Source organism: Cyclopterus lumpus, chromosome 13 (assembly GCF_009769545.1).
Source record: "Cyclopterus lumpus isolate fCycLum1 chromosome 13, fCycLum1.pri, whole genome shotgun sequence".
Classification (NCBI taxonomy): Eukaryota; Metazoa; Chordata; class Actinopteri; order Perciformes; family Cyclopteridae; genus Cyclopterus; species Cyclopterus lumpus.
The window spans coordinates 17,759,202-17,773,493 of NC_046978.1; the positions used below are offsets into that span (position 1 = coordinate 17,759,202).

Consider the following 14,292-nt stretch of genomic DNA (forward strand, 5'->3'; position numbering starts at 1 on the left):
ACCTGCTGCTGCTACCTAGCTATCTACCAACCGACTGACCGGAGCTGCTGCTGCTTATACCTACCTGCTGCTGCTACCTAGCTATCTACCGACCGACTGACCGGAGCTGCTGCTGCTAATACCTACCTGCTGCTGCTACCTAGCTATCTACCGACCGACTGACCGGAGCTGCTGCTGCTTATACCTACCTGCTGCTGCTACCTAGCTATCTACCAACCGACTGACCGGAGCTGCTGCTGCTTATACCTACCTGCTGCTGCTATCTAGTTACCTAGCTATCTACCGACCGACTGACCGGAGCTGCTGCTGCTTATACCTACCTGCTGCTGCTACCTAGCTACCTACCTGCCTACTGCTGCTTCTACCTACCTGCTGCTCCTATCTACGTACGTACCTACCTACCTGCCTGCTGCTGCTACCTACCTACCGGAGCTGCTGCTGCTTCTACATACCTGCTGCTGCTACCTACCTAACTAGTGGAGCTGCTGCTAGTTCTACCTACCTGCTGCTGCTACCTACCTACCTACCTACTTACCGACAGACTGACCGACCGACCGGAGTTGCTGCTGCTACCTATCTAATAGAGCTATTGCTGCTTCTACCTACCCTCTGCTCTTACCTTGCTACCTACCTACCGACCGACTGACCGGAGCTGCTGCTGCTGCTACCTACCTGCTGCTGCTACCTAACTACCTACCAACAGATTGACCGACCAACCAGAGTTGCTGCTGCTACCTATCTACCGGAGCTGCTGCTGCTTCAACCTGCCTGCTGCTGCTACCTACCTACCTAGCTATCGGAGCTGCTGCTACTTCTACCTGCCTGCTGCTGCTACCTACTTACCTACCGGAGCTGCTGCTACTTCTACCTACCTGCTGCTACCTACCTACCTACCTAGCTATCTACCAACCGACTGACCGGAGCTGCTGCTGCTTATACCTACCTGCTGCTGCTACCTAGCTATCTACCGACCGACTGACCGGAGCTGCTGCTGCTTATACCTACCTGCTGCTGCTACCTAGCTATCTACCAACCGACTGACCGGAGCTGCTGCTGCTTATACCTACCTGCTGCTGCTACCTAGTTACCTAGCTATCTACCGACCGACTGACCGGAGCTGCTGCTGCTTATACCTACCTGCTGCTGCTACCTAGCTACCTACCTGCCTACTGCTGCTTCTACCTACCTGCTGCTCCTATCTACGTACGTACCTACCTACCTGCCTGCTGCTGCTACCTACCTACCGGAGCTGCTGCTGCTTCTACATACCTGCTGCTGCTACCTACCTAACTACTGGAGCTGCTGCTAGTTCTACCTACCTGCTGCTGCTACCTACCTACCGACAGACTGACCGACCGACCGGAGTTGCTGCTGCTACTTATCTACCAGAGCTATTGCTGCTTCTACTTACCCTCTGCTGTTACCTAGCTACCTACCTACTGACCGACCGACCGGAGCTGCTGCTGCTTCTACCTACCTGCTGCTGCTACCTACCTACCTACCTACCTATCGACAGATTGACCGACCGACCGGAGTTGCTGCTGCTACCTATCTACCGGAGCTGCTGCTGCTTCAACCTACCTACCTGCTGCTGCTACCTACCGACCGACCGACCGGAACTGCTTCTACCTTCCTGCTGCTACCTACCTACCTACCGACAGACTGACCGACCAGAGCTGCTGCTGCTACCTATCTACCGGAGCTGCTGCTGCTTCAACCTACCTACCTGGTGCTGCTACCTACCTACCGACCGACCGGAGCTGCTTCTACCTTCCTGCTGCTGCTACCTACCTACCTACCTACCTACCGACAGACTGACCGACCGGAGCTGCTGCTGCTACCTATCTACCGGAGCTGCTGCTGCTTCAACCTACCTACCTGCTGCTGCTACCTACCTACCGACCGACCGGAGCTGCTTCTACCTTCCTGCTTCTGCTACCTACCTACCTACTGACCGACCGGAGCTAATTTTGCTTCTACTTACCTGCAGCTGCTGCTCCTACCTACCTACCTACTGACCGACCGACTGACTGGAGCTGCTTCTACCTACCTGCTGCTGCTTTTGCTATCTACCTACCTACCGACCGACCGGAGCTGCTGCTGCTTCTGCCTACCTGCTGCTACCTACCTACCGACCAACCGACTGACCGGAGCTGCTGCTGCTTTGAAAATAATAAAATGGAAACTAAATAAATTCATCTTTTCTTTCGAAATGTTTTACTTGAAATGTTTTAATACTGTTAATCTTGCACATGTTGAAACATGTCAATAATCCTGGAAGGTCGGTATCAAAAAGGTCTGTATTTCACATCAACTGTGACGGACGACGAGGGCAAAGAGGAGAGTGGGAAAGAAGATGAGTCTGCGAAGGGGGAGGAGACGGGCAGAGGGCGAGGATCCGAGTGGGAATCGGCAAGACGTGACGAGGGGCAAGCGGGAAGATGGACGGACTCTATGCACGGAAGGAGAAGAGGATCACAGATGATCGTAGAGTGGCCCCCTTCATGGGTCATAACCCTCCTGGGACGAAAACCACCGGCAGAGATCCCTCTATTCTAATAGTCCATACTGTTCGAGAGCACCGAGTATTATTATTATTATTATATTTATATAGGAGCAAATAATAGTTAAAGCTGTTTGGAGGCTATTAGGTTTTGTACGGTGCAGCATGAGTTTGATTTGTAAAGATTTTTTTAATACGCAAATTCTTTGATTTGTAAATATTAACATGAAAGTTAAAAAAAAGAGGACATTAATAAAACCGATTAACAGTTTTGATTCCCTCTTAATTCCATTTGCAGCAGCAGCTCTGTCTTTTATTATTATTATTTGCATACATCACATGATGCTTGATCTGTAATATGAAGTTATTCCTCAGTCCCATTTTATCTCAGTCCCTCTAACATTTGGTGAAAGTAGAACACTTTTACCCAAAAAAACGATTAAAAGAAATTTGGTTTTAGACATTTATTACATGTATTTACTATTGTATTCATATATTCCACGACTTTTGTGAACCTAAGGTTTTTGGTTAACCAGTTTCCAGCACCAAAACAGTTCATCCACATGAGTAAAGGTATGTTTTCACAAGCCATTTGAAGAATCTTTAATAAATCAGACTTCAACTTTTCAGCTTTAGGGCCAAATTACCTTTTTTTACACTGTAGACAACTGGTGCTTCATTAAATCGATAGCTGAGATTGTTATGCAATTTTTTTAATGTATATCACATGTATCAAATGCAAGTGCCTCTAAAAAAAAAAAAGGTGAATTTAAGAAATTATGTAAAGGGGGTTAAAGTGTATGCTCATACACGTAGTATTGAATGTATTCAGTGGATACCTCCATGTTTACGTATAAACACACAGAATTTACCCTCATTTGCATATTACGGAACACGGTGATGTCACAGGCTGTGACCTCAAAGGCCCGGAATGTACAGCACTTGAACATTCCGTGCCAGTTCCATTATATATAGTCCATCCAGCCTTGCAGCAACAAACACTAACGTTTTTACGAAAGCTCTTCAGCCATCTTCAGTTATAATGGGTAAAGTATTTGGAAAGCTCTTCACAGCTGTGGAGAAGGAGAAGGAGTTGCCTTCAAACTCAGAAGACATTGGTGTCGTCGCTGGAGGAGGGAAGAGGAAACGGACAGAAGATGGGGAAAGCCTACCGAGGAAAAGAAGTAGGAAACGGGACTCCTCCCCGCAGAACGATGAGTTGCTGTCCAGCTCAGAAGACATTGGTGTTGTCGATGGAGGAGGGAAGAGGAAACAGACAGAAGATGGGGAAAGCCCACCCTGGAAAAGAAGCAGGAAACCGGGCCCCTTCCCGTGGAGCGGTGAGTTGTTCAGCTCAGAGGACACTGGTAAGCTTTATGCCGATATTTTAACCATTATTCTGCTATAAATGATTTAAGAGACATTGAATGATTGTCTTGTCTTTTAGTTTGAGGGACTCTTTGTCCTCGCTCGTGTTGTGAATGCCGGTAAATTCATGTCGTGATGTTTTTTCTCCCATCTCTAGAAAGCAGAAACACACCCGAGGCGGCTCTGAGCGAGGGAAGCGCTAAGAGGAAGGCGGTCGACGATGAAGGACCGGTTGAGAAGAAGTACAGGCTTCTAGACGAGTCAGACGTGTTTAAGGCCAAGTACCAGCAGCTGAAGAAACTTGGCCAAGGATCGTTTGGATGCGTGTTTGCTGGCTACCGCAGAGCGGATAATCTACCCGTAAGTGTTCCTCACATTTTCTTGCACACACATGCAGACACACACATGCACAGTACGGTCAGAAAGTGTAACCAAAAAGTCTTGTTTCTATCTCTTAGGTCGCCATCAAGCATATCGACAGGAAACACCATCTCACCCTTTACCAAGAAGATGATGGGTACACGATCCCCATGGAGGTCGCTGTCCTAGAGCATCTACAGGCCAACTCAGAGCGGCATTCAGCACCAGTTGACCTACTGGACTGGTACGTTGAGGAACAGGGGCTGATCCTGGTGCTGGAGAGACCGTTGCCGGCCGTAGACCTCGCCAACTACATCCAAGGCAAAGGAGGCCACTTGATAGAAACGGAAGCCAAGGTAAGCTGCTGTAGTCATCTCAGAGTCACAGCCATGAAAACATGTCCAAGCATCATCTCTGATCCCTCAACTCTCTCTTTTTGTCTTTCAGATTATAATTAATCAGCTGCTGGATGCAGCCATTGACCTCAAGCAGAAGCACATTTTCCACCGTGACATTAAACCCGAAAATCTTCTTATTGAGACCTGCATGAAGTCGCCGCGAGTTCGCCTCATCGACTTCGGTTTGAGCTGCTTCGACGGAGACGGAGACACCTATAGCAACTTTTATGGTAAGAAGTCCAGCTTCACTCCTGCTCTTTATTAACATTATTTATCGGTGACTTTTACATTGAAACAAAGCTCCTCCTCCTCCTCACTGTCTCTTTATTATGTCTGTATATTTTAGGTTCTTTCGTCCCCCCAGAGTGGCACCGTCGGCAGGAATACGAAGCCGGACCCTCGACAGTATACCAGATCGGAGTGGTCCTGTTCGCCATGCTCCAAGGCGTGGCATCTAGCGGGCACCTGTCCTTTCAGAAGCTGAAGAACAGTTGGTGGCTTTCCGAATGTAAGAGAAACATACACAAATATGTCGGCAGACACAAATCTATTCACGTTGTGATGGATCACAGGACCTCACCCTTTCTTCTCTTTCTTTCTCTCCAGATTGCAAAGATTTCTACAAGGCGTGCATGCATGTGAATCCGGATCAGCGGTTCACCCTGGAGCAGATGAGGAATCACCCGTGGCTGAGATAGTATCACACTACACCCACACACACACAAACACACGCATACATTGAAATGTCCAAGTGTCCTTGAGCAAGACACTGACCCTAAATTGCTCCCGAGGGTTGAGCCCTCTGTGTTTTAAATGGGAACATATGTGATATATGTGATATATATGATATATGTGATATATATCATATATGTGATCTGGTGCCACCTTGTGTGACAGTTATTAGTTCAATCACTTCACACAAACAAACGCCTACATTTAAATATAAACTACACACACATAGATTTAAATGTCCAAGTGTCCTTGAGCAAGACACTGAACCTAAATTGCTCCCGAGGGTTGAGCCCTCTGTGTTTTAAATGGGAACATATGTGATATATGTGATATATATGATATATGTGATATATATCATATATGTGATCTGGTGCCACCTTGTGTGACAGTTATTAGTTCAATCACTTCACACAAACAAACGCCTACATTTAAATATAAACTACACACACATAGATTTAAATGTCCAAGTGTCCTGGAGCAAGACACTGAACCTAAATTGCTCCCGAGGGTTGAGCCCTCTGTGTTTTAAATTGGAACATATTGGAACATTCAAGTTAAACACCCCAAAAGATAGATAAGGCCCCTAGTCAAGTTTTAGATCAGGAACTAGGGATTAAGAAGTTGTCCCGTTGGACCAGGAAAAAAGACGTGTGACGAGGACCAAACTCTAACTTTAACGTGAAGAGGTCCAAACTTTTAATTTAATGTGTCGAGGTCCGAAATTTAACTTTACGTGGCGAGGTCAAACTTTTAAATTAATGCGTCGAGTTTCGAACTTTTAATTTAATGTGTCGAGGTCCACACTTTTAACGTGGCGAGGTCCGAAATTTTAGTTTGCGTGACGAGGTCTGAACTTTTACTTTAACGTGACACATGCATACGGACCCGGATCAGCGGTTCCCCCTGGAGCAGCTGAGGAATCACCCGTGGCTTAGATAGTATCACACTTAACAAACACCTACATTTAAATTTAAACATAAACTACACAAACGTAGATTTAAATGTCCAAGTGTCCTGGAGCAAGACACTGAACCTAAATTGCTCCCGAGGGTTGAGCCCTCTGTGTTTTAAATTGGAACACATGTGATATATATGATATATGTGATATATATGATATATGTGATATATATGATATATGTGATATATATGATATATGTGATCTGGTGCCACCTTGTGTGACAGTTATTAGTTCAATCACTTCACACAAACAAACGCCTACATTTAAATATAAACTACACACACATAGATTTAAATGTCCAAGTGTCCTCGAGCAAGACACTGACCCTAAATTGCTCCCGAGGGTTGAGCCCTCTGTGTTTTAAATTGGAACATATGTGATATATGTGATATATATGATATATGTGATCTTATGATTAACATAATTAAGAAGTGTGTGACGAAAGAGAGGTGTGACGAGGACCAAACTTTTAATTTAACGTGATGCATGCATACGGACCCGGATCAGCGGTTCCCCCTGGAGCAGCTGAGGAATCACCCGTAGCTTAGATAGTATCACACTTAACAAACACCTACATTTAAATTTAAACATAAACTACACAAACGTAGATTTAAATGTCCAAGTGTCCTTGAGCAAGACACTGAACCTAAATTGCTCCCGAGGGTTGAGCCCTCTGTGTTTTAAATTGGAACATATGTGATATATATGATATATGTGATCTGGTGGCACCTTGTGTGACAGTTATTAGTTCAATCACTTCACACAAACAAACGCCTACATTTAAATATAAACTACACACACATAGATTCAAATGTCCAAGTGTCCTCGAGCAAGACACTGAACCTAAATTGCTCCCGAGGGTTGAGCCCTCTGTGTTTTAAATTGGAACATATTGGAACGTTCAAGTTAAACACCCCAAAAGATAGATAAGGCCCCTAGTCAAGTTTTAGATCAGGAACTAGGGATTAAGAAGTGGTCCCGTTGGACCAGGAAAAAAGACGTGTGACGAGGACCAAACTCTAACTTTACGTGACGAGGTTCAAACGTTTAAGGTGACGAGGTCCGAACCTTTAATTTTACTTTAACGCGACCCATGCATACAGACCCGGATCAGCGGTTCCCCCTGGAGCAGCTGAGGAATCACCCGTAGCTTAGATAGTATCACACTTCACACAAACAAACACCTACATTTAAATTTATACACACACGTCTACATTTAAATGTCCAAGTGTCCTCGAGCAAGACACTGAACCTAAATTGCTCCTGAGGGTTGAGCCCTCTGTGTTTTAAATTGGAACATATGTGATATATGTGATATATATGATATATGTGATCTGGTGGCACCTTGTGTGACAGTTATTATAAACACGTACATTATTAAATATAAACTACACACACATAGACTTAAATATTGAAGATTCAAAAAGTGTCCTTGAGCAAGACACTGAACCTAAATTGCTCCAGAGGGTTGAGCCCTCTGTGTTTTAAATTGGAACATATTATTATTAACATTAACATAATTAAGATGTGTGTGACGAAACTTTAACGTAACAAGATCCGAACTTTAACTTTAACGTGACTTTTTATTTACCTACCTACCTCCCGACAGACCGGAGCTGCTGCTGCGTCTACCTCCCTGCTGCTGCTGCTGCTACCTAGCTACCGACAGATTGACCGACCGACCGGAGTTGCTGCTGATACCTATCTACCGGAGCTGCTGCTGCTTCAACCTACCGACCGACCGGAGCTGCTTCTACTTCTACCTACCTGCTGCTACCTACCTACCTACCTACCTAGTTACCTAGCTATCTACCAACCGACTGACCGGAGCTGCTGCTGCTACCTACCTACCGACAGACTGACCGACCAACCGGAGTTGCTGCTGCTACCTATCTACCAGAGCTATTGCTGCTTCTACCTACCCTCTGCTGTTACCTAGCTACCTACCTACTGACCGACCGACCGGAGCTGCTGCTGCTTCAACCTACCTACTGCTGCTACCTACCTACCGGAGCTGCTTCTACCTTCCTGCTGCTGCTACCTACCTACCTACCTACCGACAGACTGACCGGAGCTGCTTCTACCTACCTGCTGCTGCTACCTACCTACCTACCTACCGACAGACTGACCGACCGGAGCTGCTGCTGCTACCTATCTACCGGAGCTGCTGCTGCTTCAACCTACCTACCTACTGCTGCTACCTACATGCTGACCGACCGGAGCTGCTTCTACCTTCCTGCTGCTGCTACCTACCTACCTACCAACCGACCAGAGCTAATTTTGCTTCGACCTACCTGCAGCTGCTGCTCCTACCTACCGACCGACCGACCGGAGCTGCTGCTGCTACCTACCTACTGACCGACCGACTGACTGGAGCTGCTTCTACCTACCTACTGCTGCTTTTGCTACCTACCTACCGACCGACCGGAGCTGCTGCTGCTTCTGCCTACCTGCTGCTACCTACCTACCTAGCTACCTAGCTATCTACTAACCGACTGACCGGAGCTGCTGCTGCTTCTACCTGCCTGCTGCTGCTACCTACCTACCAGAGCTGCTGCTGCTTCTACCTGCCTGCTGCTGCTACCTACCTACCAGAGCTGCTGCTACTTCTACCTACCTGATGCTGCTACCTACCTACCTACCTACCGGAGCTGCTGCTGCTTCTACCTAGTTACCTAGCTATCTACCGACTGACTGACCAGAGCTGCAGCTGCTTCTACCTGCCTGCTGCTGCTACCTACCTACCGGAGCTGCTGCTACTTCTACCTGCCTGCTGCTGCTACCTACCGGAGCTGCTGCTACTTCTACCTACCTGCTGCTACCTACCTACCTACCTAGCTATCTACCGACCGACTGACCGGAGCTGCTGCTGCTTATACCTACCTGCCTACTGCTGCTTCTACCTACCTGCTGGTCCTATCTACCTACGTACCTACCTACCTGCCTGCTGCTGCTACCTACCTACCGGAGCTGCTGCTGCTTCTACATACCTGCTGCTGCTACCTACCTACCTACTGGAGCTGCTGCTAGTTCTACCTACCTGCTGCTGCTACCTACCTACCAACAGACTGACCGACCGACCGGAGTTGCTGCTGCTACTTATCTACCAGAGCTATTGCTGCTTCTACTTACCCTCTGCTGCTACCTACCTACCTACCGACAGATTGAACGACCGACCGGAGTTGCTGCTGCTACCTATCTACCGGAGCTGCTGCTGCTTCAACCTACCTACCTGCTGCTGCTACCTACCGACCGACCGACCGGAACTGCTTCTACCTTCCTGCTGCTGCTACCTACCTACCGACCGACCGACCGACCGACCGACCGGAGCTGCTTCTACCTACCTGCTGCTGCTACCTACCTACCTACCTACCGACAGACTGACCGACCGGAGCTGCTGCTGCTACCTATCTACCAGAGCTGCTGCTGCTTCAACCTACCTACCTACTGCTGCTACCTACATGCTGCTGCTACCTACCTACCTACCAACCGACCAGAGCTAATTTTGCTTCTACCTACCTGCAGCTGCTGCTCCTACCTACCGACCGACCGACCGGAGCTGCTGCTGCTACCTACCTACTGACCGACCGACTGACTGGAGCTGCTTCTACCTACCTGCTGCTGCTTTTGCTACCTACCTACCGACCGACCGGAGCTGCTGCTGCTTCTGCCTACCTGCTGCTACCTACCTACCTAGCTACCTAACTATCTACTAACCGACTGACCGGAGCTGCTGCTGCTTCTACTTGCCTGCTGCTGCTACCTACCTACCAGAGCTGCTGCTGCTTCTACCTGCCTGCTGCTGCTACCTACCTACCTACCTACCAGAGCTGCTGCTACTTCTACCTACCTGATGCTGCTACCTACCTACCTACTTAGCTACCTAGCTATCTACCAACCGACTGACCGGAGCTGCTGCTGCTTCTACCTACCTGCTGCTGCTACCTAGTTACCTAGCTATCTACCGACTGACTGACCAGAGCTGCAGCTGCTTCTACCTGCCTGCTGCTGCTACCTACCTACCTACCTACCTACCGGAGCTGCTGCTGCTTCTACCTGTCTGCTGCTGCTACCTACCTACCGGAGCTGCTGCTACTTCTACCTGCCTGCTGCTGCTACCTACCGGAGCTGCTGCTACTTCTACCTACCTGCTGCTACCTACCTACCTACCTAGCTATCTACCGACCGACTGACCGGAGCTGCTGCTGCTTATACCTACCTGCCTACTGCTGCTTCTACCTACCATCTGGTCCTATCTACCTACGTACCTACCTACCTGCCTGCTGCTGCTACCTACCAACCGGAGCTGCTGCTGCTTCTACATACCTGCTGCTGCTACCTACCTACCTACTGGAGCTGCTGCTAGTTCTACCTACCTGCTGCTGCTACCTACCTACCAACAGACTGACCGACCGGAGTTGCTGCTGCTACCTATCTACCGGAGCTGCTGCTGCTTCAACCTACCTACCTGCTGCTGCTACCTACCTACCTACTGGAGCTGCTGCTAGTTCTACCTACCTGCTGCTGCTACCTACCTACCAACAGACTGACCGACCGGAGTTGCTGCTGCTACCTATCTACCGGAGCTGCTGCTGCTTCAACCTACCTACCTGCTGCTGCTACCTACCGACCGACCGACCGGAACTGCTTCTACCTTCCTGCTGCTACCTACCTACCTACCTACCTACCGACAGACAGACTGACCGACCAGAGCTGCTGCTGCTACCTATCTACCGGAGCTGCTGCTGCTTCAACCTACCTACCTGGTGCTTCTACCTACCTACCGACCGACCGGAGCTGCTTCTACCTTCCTGCTGCTGCTACCTACCTACCTACCTACCTACCTACCGACAGACTGACCGACCGGAGCTGCTGCTGCTACCTATCTACCGGAGCTGCTGCTGCTTCAACCTACCTACCTGGTGCTGCTACCTACCTACCGACCGACCGGAGTTGCTTCTACCTTCCTGCTTCTGCTACCTACCTACCTACCGACCGACCGGAGCTAATTTTGCTTCTACTTCCCTGCAGCTGCTGCTCCTACCTACCTACCTACTGACCGACCGACTGACTGGAGCTGCTTTTACCTACCTGCTGCTGCTTTTGCTATCTACCTACCTACCGACCGACCGGAGCTGCTGCTGCTTCTGCCTACCTGCTGCTACCTACCTACCTAGCTACCTAGCTATCTACCAACCGACTGACCGGAGCTGCTGCTGCTTCTACCTGCCTGCTGCTGCTACCTACCTACCTACCTACCGGAGCTGCTGCTGCTTCTACCTGCCTGCTGCTGCTACCTACCTACCGGAGCTGCTGCTACTTCTACCTGCCTGCTGCTGCTACCTACCGGAGCTGCTGCTACTTCTACCTACCTGCTGCTACCTACCTACCTACCTACCTAGCTATCTACCAACCGACTGACCGGAGCTGCTGCTGCTTCTACCTACCTGATGCTGCTACCTAGTTACCTAGCTATCTACCGACCGACTGACCGGAGCTGCTGCTGCTTATACCTATCTACCTGCTGCTGCTACCTAGCTACCTACCTGCCTACTGCTGCTTCTACCTACCTGCTGGTCCTATCTACCTACGTACCTACCTACCTGCCTGCTGCTGCTACCTACCTACCGGAGCTGCTGCTGCTTCTACATACCTGCTGCTGCTACCTACCTACCTACTGGAGCTGCTGCTAGTTCTACCTACCTGCTGCTGCTACCTACCTACCGACAGACTGACCGACCGACCGGAGTTGCTGCTGCTACTTATCTACCAGAGCTATTGCTGCTTCTACTTACCCTCTGCTGTTACCTAGCTACCTACCTACTGACCGACCGACCGGAGCTGCTGCTGCTTCTACCTACCTGCTGCTGCTACCTACCTACCTACCGACAGATTGACCGACCGACCGGAGTTGCTGCTGCTTCAACCTACCTACCTGGTGCTGCTACCTACCTACAACCCGACCGGAGCTGCTTCTACCTTCCTGCTTCTGCTACCTACCTACCTACTGACCGACCGGAGCTAATTTTGCTTCTACTTACCTGCAGCTGCTGCTCCTACCTACCTACCTACTGACCGACCGACTGACTGGAGCTGCTTCTACCTACCTGCTGCTGCTTTTGCTATCTACCTACCTACCGACCGACCGGAGCTGCTGCTGCTTCTGCCTACCTGCTGCTACCTACCTACCGACCAACCGGAGCTGCTGCTACCTACCTACCTACCTACCGACCGACCAACCGACTGACCGGAGCTGCTGCTGCTTTGAAAATAATAAAATGGAAACTAAATAAATTCATCTTTTCTTTCGAAATGTTTTACTTGAAATGTTTTAATACTGTTAATCTTGCACATGTTGAAACATGTCAATAATCCTGGAAGGTCGGTATCAAAAAGGTCTGTATTTCACATCAACTGTGACGGACGACGAGGGCAAAGAGGAGAGTGGGAAAGAAGATGAGTCTGCGAAGGGGGAGGAGACGGGCAGAGGGCGAGGATCCGAGTGGGAATCGGCAAGACGTGACGAGGGGCAAGCGGGAAGATGGACGGACTCTATGCACGGAAGGAGAAGAGGATCACAGATGATCGTAGAGTGGCCCCCTTCATGGGTCATAACCCTCCTGGGACGAAAACCACCGGCAGAGATCCCTCTATTCTAATAGTCCATACTGTTCGAGAGCACCGAGTATTATTATTATTATATTTATATGGGGGCTGCACGGTGGTGTAGTGGCTAGCACTGTCGCCTCACAGCAAGAGGGCCGCGGGTTCGATTCCCGGTCGGAGCGGTCCTTCTGTGTGGAGTTTGCATGTTCTCCCCGTGGCAGCGTGGGTTCTCTCCGGGCTCTCCGGCTTCCTCCCACAGTCCAAAGACATGCTGCAGGTTAATTGATCTCTAAATGTCCCATAGGTGTGAATGTGAGAGTGAATGGTTGTATGTCCCTACATGTGCCCTCGATGGACTGGCGGCCTGTCCAGGGTGTCCCCTGCCTTCGCCCTATGTCAGCTGGGATAGGCTCCAGCGCCCCGCGACCCTAATGAGGATAAGCGGTATTGAAAATGGATGGATGGATGGATATTTATATGGGAGCAAATAATAGTTAAAGCTGTTTGGAGGCTATTAGGTTTTGTACGGTGCAGCATGAGTTTGATTTGTAAAGATTTTTTTAATACGCAAATTCTTTGATTTGTAAATATTAACATGAAAGTAATAAATGAGCAAAAAAAGAGGACATTAATAAAACCGATTAACAGTTTTGATTCCCTCTTAATTCCATTTGCAGCAGCAGCTCTGTCTTTTATTATTATTATTTGCATACATCACATGATGCTTGATCTGTAATATGAAGTTATTCCTCAGTCCCATTTTATCTCAGTCCCTCTAACATTTGGTGAAAGTAGAACACTTTTACCCAAAAAAACGATTAAAAGAAATTTGGTTTTAGACATTTATTACATGTATTTACTATTGTATTCATATATTCCACGACTTTTGTGAACCTAAGGTTTTTGGTAAACCAGTTTCCAGCACCAAAACAGTTCATCCACATGAGTAAAGGTATGTTTTCACAAGCCATTTGAAGAATCTTTAATAAATCAGACTTCAACTTTTCAGCTTTAGGGCCAAATTACCTTTTTTTACACTGTAGACAACTGGTGCTTCATTAAATCGATAGCTGAGATTGTTATGCAATTTTTTTAATGTATATCACACGTATCAAATGCAAGTGCCTCTAAAAAAAAAAAAAGGTGAATTTAAGAAATTATGTAAAGGGGGTTAAAGTGTATGCTCATACACGTAGTATTGAATGTATTCAGTGGATACCTCCATGTTTACGTATAAACACACAGAATTTACCCTCATTTGCATATTACGGAACACGGTGATGTCACAGGCTGTGACCTCAAAGGCCCGGAATGTACAGCACTTGAACATTCCGTGCCAGTTCCATTATATATAGTCCATCCAGCCT

General features: G+C 48.3%; 1 protein-coding gene across 1 annotated transcript; it reads left to right on the plus strand.

Moving 5' to 3' along the window:
- The first annotated feature begins 3,504 nt into the window (after positions 1-3,504).
- On the plus strand, positions 3,505-5,353 carry LOC117741539 (serine/threonine-protein kinase pim-1-like). The gene is made up of 6 exons (XM_034548626.1): positions 3,505-3,870; positions 4,029-4,231; positions 4,330-4,587; positions 4,679-4,859; positions 4,976-5,137; positions 5,236-5,353. Exons 1-6 carry the CDS (start codon positions 3,546-3,548, stop codon positions 5,325-5,327), a joined length of 1,221 nt encoding a protein of 406 aa, XP_034404517.1. The 5' UTR covers positions 3,505-3,545; the 3' UTR covers positions 5,328-5,353.
- Positions 5,354-14,292: the final 8,939 nt, after the last annotated feature.